Genomic DNA, 17,193 nt, shown 5'->3' with positions numbered 1-17,193 from the left:
CTGTCTTAGTCATTTAGCTATTCATAGAATAAATAGTAGTGTCTACCACAAATTAATTGCTGGGAAAAAAATGCTTGTTGAATGACAATTAATAAATGGTTCAATAACAGTAAACGGTCACTCCCAACAATGGAAGGACCAGCAATGAAAACAGAGGAAAGACTGTTGAAACATGAAGACCCACTGATGAAGCACTAACTCTGGAGGACAGATGGTTTAGTATATCTGGAGTTTCCCTCCAGAATCAAAGCCTTATGGGCAGGGCTTGACATCACTAAACTCTCCTTAACTTATTGTCCCTGTCGATGCCCCCAAAATAACATCAGCTACAAGAGGTCCCTCCATTCATAACACATTTCTCCAGCACTTCTGAAGATTCTGTGGCTCACCCAGATGTTAGCACTGAGCAATGTGAAATCAATGACCGAGTCTCTCCCATGGATGATTGCTGTGGTTGGAGTTATGTCCCCAGGAAGGGAAGAGACATGGCCCCACTCAGGAAGTCTCTAGAAAACACAGCTCTATGCTCGTATCACCTGAGATTACAGGAGTTACCTTCATGGGTGCAGCAAAGGCATTTTCAATTTTTGTAATTGTAGGGAATAAACTCCCATGAGTCTCATTAGTGAAATAATATTGTGTCTATTGTCCCTGTAAGAGGCTTGGGTCTTTGGAGCTAGGAGAGAAAGATAGAATGCAAACTTGTCCCAGTGTTGGGACACAGCCTTGGCATTCTCTGATTGTCTCTTATCCCATTAAACTCTATCCCAGAAGGAGGTCCCCTGTCTTTGGAGCTTCTCACTAATAAGTCAGAGCACCCCATCATAAGTATACAATTCTGGTTTTGGAGAATTGTGTCCCCTAAATCTTTTCTTTCTCCCATCTGTACTCATTCTGTTGGCTCACAATCATGGAACTCCCAGCCTCCACAGCTTTCTTCTTTTGTCCTGCTTCTCCTTTCTCCTTCAATGTAGGCAATGTCTGTTTAACATCACTCAACCATTTGCTTCTTCAAGCATCTTACTAACACTTCATTAGCAGTTGTTTTACAGTAGGCACTAAACTACATCCCAGGAAGGAAGAAAGGTGTAAGAAACGGTCCCTTCTCTTGAGGAGCTCACAGTATCCACAGAGCAAGGACATAAAAATAAATGAATGTGCTAACCTGAAGAGACACTGACACCTGATGAAGAGAATACAAACACAGGTCACCTCTTCCAGGGGAGATGAGTGAAGACTGCCAAACAACCTACTAATTGTCCCGAGGCTTGGTGTGGGTGAAGGGGTAAGAGCACTCCAACAGGAAGTATCTGGGCAGCCAATGTGGGAAATACTTCATACTTGATGACCAGTCATCAGGGGGCAAGTATGACATTTCAAATATGACCCTGAGCAGTTAGCGTTCAGAGAGCAGAGATGCAGATATTTTGGCTGTCAGCTTGACACGAATTTAGGAAAATATCTGAATGGCAGTGCAGATCTCATGACAGGATGTCCAGGACCATGTTCTCCCTGTGGAAAACTCATCCTGAGACAATGGTAGACACGGACTGTTGCTACTACAATAGTCTAAGAAAACTGTAGATGGAAAAATAGGGAATCAATGGACCCCTTTGAAGAGCAAAATATAATAATAAAAATTATGTAAGTTTGCAACTTGGAGGGACCTAGAGGGTATAGTGCTCAGGGAAATGAGTCCGTTAGAGAAAGACAAACACCATTTGATTGCACTCCTATGTGGAATTTAAGAAACAAATGAACAAACATGGAAAAAAGAAGAAACAAAAAACCAGACTTTTAACACGGAGAACAAACTGGAACTGGTGGTTGCCAGAGAAAAGGTGGCTATGGTTGGGTGAGATAGATAAAGGGAACTAAGGGTACACTTATCTCCATGAGCACTTAATAGTGCATAGAATTGTTGATGCATTACATTTTACACTGAAACTAATACAACTCTGTAAAGTATACTTCAATAAAAATCATGGTTGGGAGGAGAGAAATAAAATATTCAGAGTTACCACAATTTAATTTTTAAATGACCAGCTTTCACAACAACAATAAAAACAAAGATATAATTCAATGGAATAGGAGAAAGCCCAGAAATAAATCCTCATAGCTATAAGTGAATGATTTTTGACAAGACTGCCAGTATACTTCAATGGTAAATAGACACTCTTTCCAAGAAATTGTGATGTAAACCTGGACATACACATTCAAAAAATGGAAATGACCCTTCGGTCTACCATCTACAAACATGACTCCAAATGGATCACAGATCTAAACATAAGAAATAAAACTGTAAATAAACATGTAGAATAAGACATAAAGGTACCTCGTTATGACTCTGGATTTGACAAAGATTCCTTGGATATAACACCAAAGACACAGGCAACTAGAGAAAAACTTATGTCACCAAAATCAAAAGTATTTGTGCACTGAAGGGCACTATTTCCAAATGAAAAGGTAACCCACAAAATGGAGAAACTACTGGTGAATCACACACCTGATAATAGATTAATATCAAAGTATGTACAGAATTTCAAGAATTCTTTTTAAAAAACAAACAACTCAATTTTAGAAAGGAAGTACTGATGCATCTGTGTGTCTCAATTGATTGAGCATCTGACTCTTGACTTCAGTTTGGTTCATGATCCCAGAGTTGCTGCACTGAACCCCAAGTCAGGCTCTGCACCTACCGTGGAAGCTTCTTGGGATTCTCTCTCTCCCTCACCCCTCACTCCCACTTGCTCATACTCTCTCTCTCTAAAGTTAAGGAAAAAAAGGCAAAACTTTTCTTTAAATTCCAGTTAGTTAACACACAGTGTCCTATTAGTTTCAGGTGTACCATACAATGAATCCACACTTCCATAATAAAACTTTTGAAAATATATATTAAATAAAAACTGTTGGTGAGGATGTGGAGAAAGGGGAACCCTCTTGCACTGCTGGGGGGAATACAAACTGGTAGAGCCACTGTAGGAAACAGTATGAAACTTCCTCCAAAAGATAAAAATGGAATGACCTTGGTTGCGTTAGCATCAAAAAGAATAAAATCTTGCCATTTGAAATGACATGGATGGAACTAGAGTATTATGCTAACTAAAATGAGTCAGTCAGAGAAAGACAAGTATCATATGATTACACTCATATGTGGAATTTAAGAAACAGGACAGACAAGTTTAGAGTAAGGGAAAAAAATACCCTAAGATAAAAACAGGGAGGAGGCAAACCATAGGACACTGGTAACCACAGAGAACAAAGTGAGAGTTGCTGGAAGAGAGGTGGATGGGGGAGAGACTAGATGGGTGATGGGCATTAAGGGAGGCACTTGTTGCGATGAGCACCGTGTATTCTATGCAGACAACGAATCCCTGAATTCGACTCCTGAAACCAATCGTACACTCTATGGTAGCTAACTTGAACTTAAATAAAATCATGGAAGGAAAAAAAACAGAGGTACCTTCCAATCCAGTAATAGCACTGCTGGGTCATTACCCCCAAAATACAAAAACACTCATTCAAAGGGATAAATGCACTTCTGTGGTTTCAGCACTATCACTTACAGTAGCCAAATAATGGAAAGAGCCTAAGTGTCATTGATAGATGAATGGATAAAGATCTGGTATAGACATACAATGGAATACTACTCACCCATAAAACTGAATGAAATCCTCCCATTTGAAAAGACTTGGATGGAGCTAGTGAGCATAAGGTTGAGCAAAATAAGTCAGTTAGAGAAAGACAAATACCACATGATCTCACTCATATGCGGAATTTAAGACACAAAACAAATGAGCACAAGAAAGAAAAGGGAGAAGAAGTTTATGGTTGCCAGAGGGGAAGGAAGAAGATGGGAGAAATGGATGCTGGGGATTAAGGAGGGCACTTGTTGTGATGAGCACTGGGTGTTTTATGAAAATGCTGAAGCACCATATTATACACCTGAAACTGATATTACACTGTATGTTAACTATACAGGAATTGAAACTTTTAAATAAATTTAAAAAAGTAAAACTAATGGGAGCCTGACTGCTTCAGTTGGTTAAGTGTCTGGCTCTTGGTTTCAGCTCAGGCTACGATTTCAGTTTGTGAGTTCGAGCCTCATGTCTGGCTCTGCACTGACAGCATGGAGCCTGCTTGGGATTCTCCCTCTCCCTCTCTCTCTGCCACTCTCGTCCTCATGCTCGTGCGATTTCTCTCTCTCTCTCTCTCTCTCTCTCTCTCTCTCTCTCTCTCTCAATAAACAAATAAACTTAAAAAATAAAAAATACATGCATAAAAAATGAAAAAATAAATATAAATAATTTTGAAAACCACAAAAGGAAAAGACAATGGACTCAAGAATATAGAGCAATGGGTATTTAGCACACGAAAGATGCACAACATGACTAATCACTACAGAAATGCAAATAAAAACCATAGCATGATACCACGCCACACACACTAGGACGGCTATTTGAAAACTAAAACAGAAGATGAGTGTTGGCGAGGATGTGCACAAATTGGAACCCTGTGGTGCTTTGCTGATGAGAATAAAAAGGGACACAGCTGCTGAAGCAAACAGTGTGCCAGTGACTCAATAATGTAAACCCAGAATTATCATTTGATGTTGCAGTTTCACGTCTGGTTATATACCTACTTACATGCCCCAAGAGAATGTAAAGCATTGATATTTCTACACCAGAACAGATATTTCTACACCAATTTTCATAACAGATTTATTCACAGTAATAAAAGTGTGGAGACAACCTGAATGTCCATCAACAATCTCACAGATGAACAAAGTGTGGTGAACACAGACATGGAACAGCATTCAGCCTTTACAGTGAAGGCAATTCTGGCACAGTCTACAACATGGGTGAAACTCTCAAACACAAGGCTAAGTGTCAGAAGCCAGACACAAAAGGACCCGTATCACACCATGACATCTACCTGAGGTACCTAGAGTAAACAGTTTGAGACGGAGAAGGTAGGCTGGTGGGAGACAGGGGCTATGCAGAGGGGCAATACAAACTTAGGATTTCAAGGAGAAAAACATTCAGGTTGAGAGATGAGAAAGTTCTGGAGATGGGTAGAGGTGGTGGCGGCTCAACATTGAGAAAGTACTTAATGGCACTTAAGTGTATTTCAAGATGTTGAAAATGATAAATTTTATATATTTTTTACTCTGACCAAAAAGTATGACAAAAGAGTCACATACTCTAAAAGAACTTCGGTGGTGCCTGGGTGGCTTCGTCAGTTAGGCGTTAGACTCTAGATTTTTGGCTGAGGTAATGATGTGATGGTTTGTGAGTTTGAGCCTCACATGGGGCTCTGCACTGGCAGTGTGGAGCCTGCTTGGGATTTTCTCTCTCTCCCTCTTTCTGTCCCTTGTCAGCATGCTCACTCTCTCTCAAAGCAAATAAATGAACTTAAAACTTTTTTTCAGTGCCATAAATAGCTTAATATGATGTAGAAGAAGTAATCCAAAGTACAAGGAGACAAGGGCATTGTGATGGCTTTATCATGTGTGATTCAATACCTCAACCCTAAAGTATTCCCAAACTAAAACTTCAGACAACATAAAATTCATAAGATCATTGAGAAATAGCTTGGGTAGGGAAATAATATCTTCTTTGACAGGTTCCACAGAGCTTCTCTCCCATATGACAAACTTACAATGGACATTCTGAAACTGAAATGCCTTTGTCCTGAGTTCAGGCCCTCCTGAACTGCCAGAGGCCATGACAGCAGTCCAAACCCATTCAAGGTATGCTATTCATAGTGCATAAGAATTAATCATTCTCATCAACATTGGTTGAGCCACCTGGATGTTTGCAAATGGCAAATTCATCATGGTGTCTCCAAGAAACAAAACTGATGGGAAGCTTACTAATGGCAGAACTGATTTGTGTAACTAACAAAATAAGCAAAACAAAAACAAAAACAAGAAAACAACCAACTCTAATAATCATGAAGGAAAGATTGACCTGAGTCACCACAATGAAGGGTCATAAACCTGACTATCGGTCCTGAGACTGTTCACTGACCCAGGTCTTCAATTGATGGAACCATTTACACTGGACAGAAATCTGTAAAATGACAATGACATTACATTTTCCTCCAACACAACCCAAAGGCTCTGAGGTGATGGCACTGGTTAGCCTATAATGGTTCATGAGGACTGTGGTCTGAACTAAAATTGATAACTTGATACTGGACAAGATGAGAGGAATTATACCAGGGAAAGTGGCAAATATTCTTTATCCCTTTGTTTTTATTTTCTTCCTTTCTTCTTGCTTTCCCTGTTTCTTTTTGTCTTTGCTTTTGAGACATAGTTCCATGAACATTTATCTGCATACTAGTGTTTGAAAGGACCTGTGGACCTTTAGCTGGAAAACTGTGAATCAGGTAATAGAAAATTACAATTACGCCTTACAATCCAAGTAGGGAACTCTGAGGAAGGTGAACAAGAGACATTCATTTTACTCAGTCTCACAAAGTACAGGTTAGGTCATAATTGTATCCTGCTCTCACTGCTAATTTCTGGGATGCAGCATTAGAAAAAATGGAGGTGGCAATAGGCAGAAAAGCCATATTGTGTTTGACATTTGTGAAGAGCCTGTATGGTAGGAGGTGTTGAGGGATATCACAAGATAGTGTTGCTGCCTACCAAAACATTAAAAGAAAAGTAATAACGCATCTCTGGGAAAATCACCAAGAATGACATCATCAAGGCCTGACAAATCAGAGGTTGCAATTTCTATTACCTTCCCACTTAATTTATGTTTAGGAATGTGTGAGGGAAAATTAGAGACTGCCTAATGAAGGTGGATTATTGTAAACTAATCACACAAGGTTCCAGGTGCTTTGGCTCTTCAGGATGTGATCTCCTTCCAAGGAGGATTGACATAAAACCCTTGAAACTTGTATATAACCTGTGATAGGTTCAATGATTTTCCTCCAAAGTAGATATGTTAAAAGATACCTGTCTTCAACCCAGAGAAAACCCATTTCACATTTACTCCACCGTCTCCTCCTATCACATTATAAGTACTCAATTTGCTATATTATGTATATGTTTTTAAATACCCATGCAATGGAGGCATCTGGGTAGCTCAATTGGTTGAGCATCTGACTTTGGCTCAGGTCATGATCTCACAATTCATGGTTTCAAGGCCTGCATCATGGTCTGTGCTGAAAGCACAGAGCCAGGACCCTACTTCTGATTCATTCATTCATTCTCTCTCTCTCTCTCTCTCTCTCTCTCTCTCTCTCTCTCTCTCTTTCTCTCTCTCTCTTGCTCTTGCACTAGCCCTCTCCCTCCCTCCCTCCTTCCCTCTCTCCGTCTCTCTCTCTCTCTCTCTCAAAATGAATACATGAGCATTTTTTTCCTAAAACTCCATGCAATGGAATTTAATGAGTGTCCTAAACAATTTTAAAGAAATGCAGAAGTGGGGTTCCTGGGTGGCTCAGTCAGATAAGAGTCCAACTCTCGATGATGGTTCAGGTCAACATCGTACAATTTGTGACATTGAGCCCCATTTCAGGCTCTGCGCTGACAGCATGGACATGTCTTGGGATATTCCATCAATCTCCCTCTGCCTCTCCCTACTCATGCTCTCCCTTTCAAAATAAATAAGCTTTAAAGAGCTACAAAAAAATAGTTGCTTGTGATGTATGAAAAACTTCAGCTAACTAATAAGGTAAGAATATAAACTGCACATTTCCAGCCTATGAACTGATACAAATATCATGATCAAGCTCTTCTAGAGTTTTAAGCCCTGTTACTCAAGTCTTTATCCTGAAACAAAGAATCCTACATGCAGACAATGTTTCTCGGCTAAAGAGCTTTCTCAGGGCTTGCTTGATGTCTCTGTTCCTGAGACCATAGATGAAGGGGTTCAGCATGGGCATCACCACTGTGTACATTACTGAGGCTATGGCACCTGTGCTGGAGGTTTGTGAAGCAGCAGAATTAAAATATACACCAAGGCTTGTACCATAGAACAAGAACACAACTGAGAGATGAGACCCACACGTGGAAAATGCTTTATACTTGCCTTTCACTGATGAAATTCTCAAGATGGAGGCTACAATTCTAGAGTAAGAGGAGAGGATGCCAGTGAGTGGAACAACACCCAGAAGTCCACTTGACAAATACATTACCAGGTCATTGAGGAAGGTATCAGAGCAAGCAAGTTGGATCACCTGCTTAAGTTCACAGAAAAAGTGAAGGATTTCCAGATCTGCGCAAAAAGAGAGTCGCAAAATCAGTAAGTCATGTAACAGAGAAACAAGAACACTCAATAACCAGGATCCCAGAAGCAGGATGCCACAGAACTTGGGGTTCATGATGACCATGTAGCGCAATGGGTGACAGATGGCCACGAACCGGTCATAGGCCATCACTGTTAAGAGGAGGTTGTCGATTCCTGCAAAAAGCATGAAAAAGTACATCTGGCTGAGGCAACCTTTGTAGGAGATCCCTCTGCTCTGCGTCTGGATGTTCAGCAGCATCTTTGGGATGGTGGTGGAGGTGAAACAGATGTCTGAAAAGGACAGGTTGGAGAGGAAGAAGTACATGGGCATGTGGAGGCAGGAGTCTGTGATAATGGCCAGGATCATGAACAGGTTCCCAGTGAAGGTGACCAAGTACAAGGACAGGAACAGCCAAAAGAGCAGTGACTGCAGCGCCCCCTGGTCTGAGAGTCCCAAGAGGATAAATTCCGTAACATGAGTTTGATTTCTTCCTTCCATGTAATTGATGAAAATGGCTGGAACAGAGACAAGAACATTGGAAAGGCAGCAGCATGATCACAGAATTACAAGAAATGCTGTCTTTTCAAAATGCTTCATTCATTAATTCTTACACACTCCCTACCAATCTAGAATATACACCAGAAAATTTCAGGGACTCTCAAATATCCATGTTTTCCATGAGTCTTAAACTGTTCACAATTCTTGTTCTGAGTCAAAACAATTATCCAAAGCAATGTTCTCCTCCATAAATTTCCTGGGACCTTTTTTTTTCCACCTGAGAAAATTTAACACATTATCTTGTGACAAGTATTTTTAACAGCATTGCACAAATGCAGTAGGAATGTGTGTTTCACCTTAACAAGACAGTCTAATATGTGTGTGTGTCAGAGGGAGGAACAGAATATTAATAAAGGAATAAATGGTGTTTCAGGTGGTGGTTACAACTAATAAGGAAAAAAGTTCGGGACACAGTAGTCCTAAGTGGAAGGAAAACCTGCCTTTGTGTCATGACTGATCAGGGGCTTCTGAGCTGGAAAACTCAGGGATGCATGAACCATGTGGATAACTTTGAGAAAACCAGTTAAGGCAGAGAAATCGCATGTGCAAAGACCTTGAGTCAAGAGCTCACCCAAAACCATCAGGCAATAGAAAAGACAAAGTTGTGAGCAGAGCAGGTAACACAACGGGTGTAGGAGTGGGATGTAAATAAGAGAGAGAGGAGCTCAAGGCCTCCTGTATCAGTGGATACATTCTAAGGCAATGTTGGGGAGAGGCCAAGATGGCGGAGGAGCATGGAAAGTTTTTTGCCTCTCTCCTCACTGAAATGCAACTAAATCAACACCAAACCGTCTTGCATATCTAGAAACCTGATCTGAGGAATAACACAACAATCTGCACAACTTGAACCACGGAATTTGTCAGGTACACAACGTGGAGAGGTGAACTGGGGAAGAGAGAAGCCATGGAGGGCAGGGAGCTGTTTTTGCTTGTGGAGAGAGAATGGAGATGGGGGAGAGTATAGGAGAAGCACTGCCAAACAAAAAAGCAGCTGGAGAGAAAGAGAAGGAGGGGACTGAACAAAAACAGGGAGAAGAGAGAAAGGAGAGGGTTTCAATTTCATGAAGAGGCTATAAACAGGGGAGCATAGAGTCTGAAACTCCACAGCTCGATACCTGGGAGAGCTCTGGTGGGGAGGGAAACAGACAGCAAGGTCCGAGGGGTCCTCAGGCCACACGGGGAGAGGCAATTTCTCTGCTGGGAGGATATTTGGTAGAGGCCTTGCAGCCTCGCCACAGGCAAAGGTCCCAGCAGACCCTGGAGAACAGCCACATTGCTGCTGTTGGAACAAGGATGGTAAGGGTGAAGCCTGGTGCCAGATGGGTGCTGTGATTTACCATAATCCCTGAAATGCTGCTACTACACAATCACACCAACATTTTCTGGGGCACCTGGCCACAATCTCTGGGCATCTGCGGCAGCACGGTCACACAAACGTACCAGGGGTGGGCGGGCACCATGACATTGCTTGGTGGACCCTCCCCCAGAGGGTCTGAGAGGGTCAAAGCTGCTTGGCCCTCAGAAATGGGGAGTTTGTAAACATTGCCCTATCTGAGATAAAATTTGGGAGGGAGGTGTCCTCTGGCAAGCTGACAGCTTGGTCACAGACAGTGGAGAAATGGGGAGTGAACAGAAGCCAGAGACAAAGGAAGGGTGCTTGATTGCCAGTCAGGGAGAGCATAGAGTTCTGATACTAGAGACTGGGTAGCTGGCTGACACCATTTTCCCCTCCCACATATGCGCATACACACATGCACCACACATGCACCACAGTGATCAACCCCATTAAACTAAGCAGAGTCATCTAGTGCAGAACGGAGTTGCTACACCAAGCAGTGCCCAACTGGGCCAACCACAATCTAGAGGAACATGACCAATCTCTCTGCTGCTTAGTTTACAGACTATAAAGTGCTTCATAGTTTGACTTCTAGGGGAAACTGGATGTAATTTTGATCGTATTTCATTCTGTTTCCTGGTCCATCTATTCAATATTTTTCTTTTTCTATTCTTTTCTTACTGTTGAAACAAAGGGAAAATTTTTTTATTTTATTTTCTGTCTTTATAAAAAAGATCTTTCTTTAAATTTTTCTATTATATTTTTTACTTTTTTGTAATTTTTTAAAATTCTATTTGATTTTCATCATTTCATTTTATTCTACTTTGTTGTATTCATGTTTTTAAATTTCAAATGTTTTCGGTTTTTTTCCATTTTTTTTCTTTTCTTTACCTTCATTCTCTATTCTATCAAGCTTCTTATAACAACCAGACCAAAACAAACCTAGGAGCTAGAATCCTTTATTTTATTTTTTGTGTGTTATTTTTAATTTTTTAATTTTAATTTTTATTTACTTTATTAATCCCTTTTCTTACTCCAAAATAATAAAATGAAGGAATTCGCCACAAAGGATCAACAGGAAAAAATGACAGTGAGGGACTTAATCAACAGATACAAGCAGGAAGTCTGAACAGAATTTAGAATCACAATAATAAGAACACTAGCTGGGGTTGAAAAAAGCATAGAATCCCTTTCTGCGGACACAAAAGAAGTAAAAGATAGTCAGGATGAAATAAAAAATGCTATACCTGAGATGGAATCTCAAATGCTTGCCATGGTGGTGAGGTTGGATGAAGCAGAGCAGCGAATCAGTGATATACAGGACAAATTTATGGAGAATAATGAAGCAGAAAAAAAGAAGGAAACTAAGGCAAAAGAGTACGATATAATATTAGAGAACTCAATGACTCATTAAAAAGTAATAACATCAAAATCATATGGGTCTCAGGAGATGAAAACAGAGGAAAAGGGGTAGAAGGCTGATGTAAGCATATCATAGTGGAAAACTTTCCTAATCTGGGGAAAGACACAGCCATTAAAATCCAGGAAGCACAGAGAACTCCCATTAGATTCAACAAAAACCGACCATCAGCAAGGCATATCATCGTCAAATTCACAAAACACTCAGGCAAGGAAAGAATCATGGAAGCAGCAAGGGAAAAAAAGTACTTAACCTATAAGGTAAGACAGTTCAGGTTAACAGGAGCCCTTTGCACAGAAACGTGGCAGGCCAGAAAGGAGAAGAAGGATATATTCAATGTGCTGAATCAAAAAAAAAAAAATTGCAGCCAAGAATCCTTTATCCAGCAAGGCTGTCATTCAAAATAAGAGGAGAGATCAAAAGTTTCCCAACAAACAAAAACTAAAGGAGTTTGTGGACACTAAACCAGCCCAGCAAGAAATGTCTGGTAGGATCTCTGAGGAGAGAAAAGAGAAAAAAAAATCAACAAACACTAGAAAGGACCAGGCAACACCACCAGAAACTCCAACTCTACAGGCAACAATATGAATCAAATTCATACCTTTCAGTAATCACTGATTAACAAAGATTAACAACACTTATAAGCCCCTAGCCAGTTTGATAAAAACAAAAAGGAAAGGACTCAAACAAATAAAATCAAGAATGAAAGAGCAGAGATTACAACCAGCACTGCAGAAATACAAACAAAAATAAGAGAATATTATAAGCAAGTATAGACCCACAAATTGGGCAATGTGGAAGAAATGGACAAATTCCTAGAAACATATAAACGACCAAAACTGAAACCAGAAGAAATAGAAAATTTGAACAGACCCATAACCAGTAAAGAAATTGAATAGTAATCAAAAATCTCCCAAAAAAACTAGTGTCCAGGGCCAGATGGCTTTCCAGGGGAATTCTAAAAAACATTTAAGGAAGAGTTAACAGCTATTCTTTCAAAGCTGTTCCAAAAAATAAAAATGGAAGAAACACCTCCAAACTCATTCTGTGAAGCTAGCATTACTTTGATTCCAACACCAGACAAAGACCCCACTAAAAAGGACCACTATAGCCCAATTTCCCTGATGAACAGGGACACAAAAATCCTCAACAAGATACTATCCAACTGGATCCAACAATGTATTGAGAGAATTATTCACCATGACCAAGTGGGATTTATACCTGGGATGTGGGCTAGTTCATTATCCACAAAACAATCAATGTGACATATCACATCAGTAAAAAAAAAGGACAATAACCACATGATCCTCTCAATAGATACAGAGAAGGTATTTGACAAAATACAGCATCCTTTCTTGATAAAAACTCTCAAGAGAGTAGGGTTAGAAGGATCATACCTCAAGATCAGAAAAGCTGTATTTGAAAGACCACTGATAATATCATCCTCATTGGGGAAAAGCTGAGAGATTTCCCCCTAGTGTCAGGAACACGACAGGGATGTCCACACTCACCACTGCTATTTAACATAATATTGGAAGACCTAGCCTCAGAAATCACATAACATAAAAGAATAAAAGGCATCCAAATTGGCAAGTAGGAAGTCAAAGTTTCACTCTTTGCAGACGACATGATACTCTATATGGAAATCCCAAAATATTCCACCAAAATGCCGCTATAACCGATCCATGAATTCAGCAAAGTCACAGGATATAAAATCCATGGACAGAAATCAGAGCATTCCTATACACCAATGATGAAGCAATAAGACAGAGATATCAAGAAATCTATCCCATTGACAATTGCACCAAAAAACACAATACCTACGAATAAACCTAACCAAAGAGATGAAAAATCTATACACTGAAACCTATAGAAAGCTTATGAAAGAAATCGAAGAACACAAAAAAATAGAAAAATATTCCATGCTCCTGGATAGAAAGAACAAATATTTATAAAATGTTGTTACTACTCAAAACACTCTACATATTCAATGCAATCCCTATCAAAAAAAAGACAAAATAACTCTTCACAGAGCTACAACAAACAATCCTAAAATATGTATGGGCCCAGAAAAGACCCTGAATAGCCAAAGCATTCCTGAAAAAGAAAACCAAAGCTGGAGGCATCACAATCCCAGACTTCAAGCTGTAATACAAAGCTATCATCATCAAGACAGTATGGTACTGGCACAAAAACTGACACTCATATCAATGGAACAGAATAGAGAACCTACAAATGGTCCCACAAATGTATGGTCAACTAATCATTGACAAAGCAAGAAAGAATATCCAATTGAATAAAGACAGACTCTTGAGCAAATGGTGCTGGGAAAACTGGACAGCCACATGCAGAAAAATGAACCTGGACCACTTTCTTACACTATACACAAAAATAAACTCAAAATGGATGAAAGACCTAAATGTAAGACAGGAAGCCATCAAAATCCTCAATGAGAAAGCAGGCAAAAACCTCTTTGACCTCAGCCGCAGCAACTTCTTCCTCAACACGTCTCCAGAGGCAAGGGAAACAAAAGCAAACACGAACTACTGGGAGCTCATCAAAATAAAAAGCTTCTGCACAGCAAAGGAAACAATCAGCAAAACTAAAAGGCAACCGATGGAATGGGAGAAGATGTGGCAAATGACATATCAGACAAAGGTTAGTATCCAAAATCTATACAGAACTTATAGACAAATGATCCAGTGAAGAAATGGGAATATCACATGAATAGACACTTTTCCAAAGAAGACATCCAGATAGCTAACAGACACATGAAAAAATGCTCCACATCACTCATCATCAGAGAAATACAAATCAAAACCACAGTGGGATACCACCTCACACCAGTCAGAATGGCTACATTAACAACTCAGGCAACAACAGATGTTAGTGAGAATGCAATAAAAGAAGGTTTCTTTTGCACTGCTGGTGGGAATGCAAACTGGTGCAGCCACTCTGGAAAACAATATGGGAATGCCTCAAAAAATTAAAAATAGAACTACCCTATAAGCCAGGAATTACACTACTAGCTATTGAACCAAGGGATACAGGTGTGCTGTTTCAGAGGGGCACAAGCACTCCAATGTTTATAGCAGCACTATAGACAATAGCCAAGGTATGGAAAGAGATCAAATGTCCATCAATGGATGAATGGGTAAAGAAGGTGTGGTATATTTATACACTGGAGTACTACTTGACAACAGAAAAAGTGAAATCCTACCATTTGCAACGACCTGGATGGAACAAGAGGGTATTATGCTAAGTTAAGATAGCCAGTCAGAGAAAGACAAATATCATACGACTTCACTCATATGAGGAACTTAAGGTACAAACGAGATGAACATAAAGGAAGAGAAGCAAAAATACTATAAAAGCAGGGAGGGGACAAAGCATGAGAGACTCTTAAATACAAGGAAGAAACAGGGTTGCTGGAGGGGTTGTGGGTGGGAGGATAGGGTAAATGGGTAGGGGGCATTAGGGAAGACACTTGTTGGGATGAGCACTGGGTGTTATACATAGGGGATGAATCACTAGAATCTACTAAAATCATTATAGCATTATATGCTAACTAACTTGTATGTAAACTAAAAAATAAAATAAAATAAAATTCAGCCAACGGACACTACAGTTCAGTGTCTTTTTTACGTGTATATGTTATATATGGTGTCCGTCTACAACAGGATACATCTTATGTAATAGAGAAAAATGGAACATAAATCATTCCCACATAATTCTCTATCTTTCTCTCTATCTTTATGTCTACAGTTGGTCTAAATGCTGCATTTTCTATTGCATAAGACAGGTTCAGCTTGCTATTTAAGGTTTACGGGTGTGTACTTCACTGATAAATTCTCTCTGTCCTGTACACGTGCGCGCGCGCACACACACACACACACACACACACACACACACACACGGAGACAGAGAGAGAGTTCTCCATTACTGTGGTACTGTGTACTGTTGTAGCTGAAGAAACATCTTTTAGAAAGCAGGGGACAGGCTACACCATAAGTCAGAGTCTTTCTCCTAGCAGAATTGCAGTTTATGATATTAGGCTTTCCAGCGGAGTAGTCATGGCTAAGGATCACAAGAACCACACAGAATTAGAAGAATTAACATCAGTCTTTCTCAGTCTCTTCCCAAATATTTCAAAGGGGAAACACTTCTCACTTTATTCCATCAGGCCAGCTTTGCACTGATTCCAAAACCACGAAAAGGCATTGCAAGAAAAGAAAAGTACAGAACAATATTCCCAAGGAATGTTGATGCGAAAATTTTTGACTAAGTGTTACCAGTGCCAGCATTGCGGCCTTTTGATCATGGTGTAGAAAAGGGTTGTGCATCATGATCAAATGGCATTTATTCCAGGAAGGCAAGAATGGTTTAATAAAACCCCCTCAGTATAATTCACCACGTTAACAGAATGAAGGATAAAAGCACACGAGTATCTCAACAGATGGCACATAAAACATGACAAAATGGAGCGTTCCCTGATAGTAACAACATCCAAAAAACTAAGAACAGAAGGAAACTTCCACAACACGAAAGAGGTCATATATGAGAACCCACCTCTAAAATCATTCTCCAGAGGGAAACACTGAGAACACCCCCTAAGATGATGCAAGACAAGCATGTCTGCTTTCATACCTCGCGTGCAACATAGCTTTGCAGCTTCCAGACAGAGCAACTGGCCGAAAAAAGAAAAAAGAAAAGGAAAAAAGAAGAAGGAAACAAAAGGCATTAAACTTAGGATGGAAGAAGTAATATGAGTCCTCCAGACCAGAGACCTAGCCCCTCTCACTCCCACGGTACTAGTTCTATCCCTTGCTTCGCTCACACTCTGAACTCAGCAATCGTTTTTTCCTCACAATAACCTGGGTCACTTTTCCACGGGCCGGTCCTGTTCCTACCGCCCCTGACATAGAACCTGAACTTAATCTTCACTAACTACAGAAGGAAACTTCAACCCTCAGGCCAAAGTGTCACTTTCTTTAGTAATCTGACTGTTGCCTACCCAGCCAGGCCACTGTGGCTTCGTTTTGCAGAACCCGCAGCCCCTGCTTCTGATGGCTGGTCAGACAGTAAGAAGTATTTCCAATCCCAGCAGCACAACTTCTGCTCCACTGAATCTCTAAATTTTCCTCCTCTGCTGGCTCTTCCTGGACTGCACACCCCTTGTCCTCATGGGAAGACCCCTACACCGCCTCCATGTCTCAGCACCGAGAAGCTGCTCTGGGAAGCCTTCACTAACTCCCATCAAAGAGTCCTCTTTTCAAGAACAAATAAAATAAAGGGCCAATTTTGGAGGATCTACTTCACCAGATTTCAATGCCACCTCACATTAATATGTTTATTTATGTATTTTTACCTCTTTCATTCTCTTGATACAGTGAGTACCTTGACAGAAGAAACACTGTCTTGGTCATTTATTTATTCATAAAATGCTGAAAACAATGTTTGTTGAATGACTGCAATTAACAAATGATTCAAAAATGATAGATGGCCATTCCCAACAATGGAAGGACTGGCAAAGAAAATGGAGGAAAGGCTGTTGAGATATGAAGGCCCATTGATGAAGCACTCACCTTGGAGGAGACAGATCAGGGAGAAATGGTTTAGTGTATCCAGAGTTTCC

The 17,193-nt window shown here is 40.3% G+C and overlaps 1 protein-coding gene across 1 annotated transcript; it reads right to left on the bottom strand.

Moving 5' to 3' along the window:
- Positions 1 to 7,371: 7,371 nt before the first annotated feature.
- LOC123381172 (olfactory receptor 7A10-like) lies at positions 7,372 to 10,793 on the bottom strand. Its single transcript, XM_045041506.1, has one exon. The coding sequence runs from the start codon at positions 8,740 to 8,742 to the stop codon at positions 7,774 to 7,776; it is 969 nt and encodes a 322-aa protein (XP_044897441.1). The 5' UTR covers positions 8,743 to 10,793; the 3' UTR covers positions 7,372 to 7,773.
- Positions 10,794 to 17,193: the final 6,400 nt, after the last annotated feature.

Source organism: Felis catus, chromosome A2, assembly GCF_018350175.1.
Source record: "Felis catus isolate Fca126 chromosome A2, F.catus_Fca126_mat1.0, whole genome shotgun sequence".
NCBI classification, from domain to species: domain Eukaryota; kingdom Metazoa; phylum Chordata; class Mammalia; order Carnivora; family Felidae; genus Felis; species Felis catus.
The sequence above is the reverse complement of the archived record's forward strand: the minus strand, read 5'-3'. Positions and strand labels throughout refer to the sequence as shown.

Excerpts from the sequence above, each read along its gene's own strand:
- LOC123381172 (XM_045041506.1), bottom strand. The coding sequence starts at position 8,742 with ATGGAAGGAAGAAATCAAACTCATGTTACGGAATTTATCCTCTTGGGA.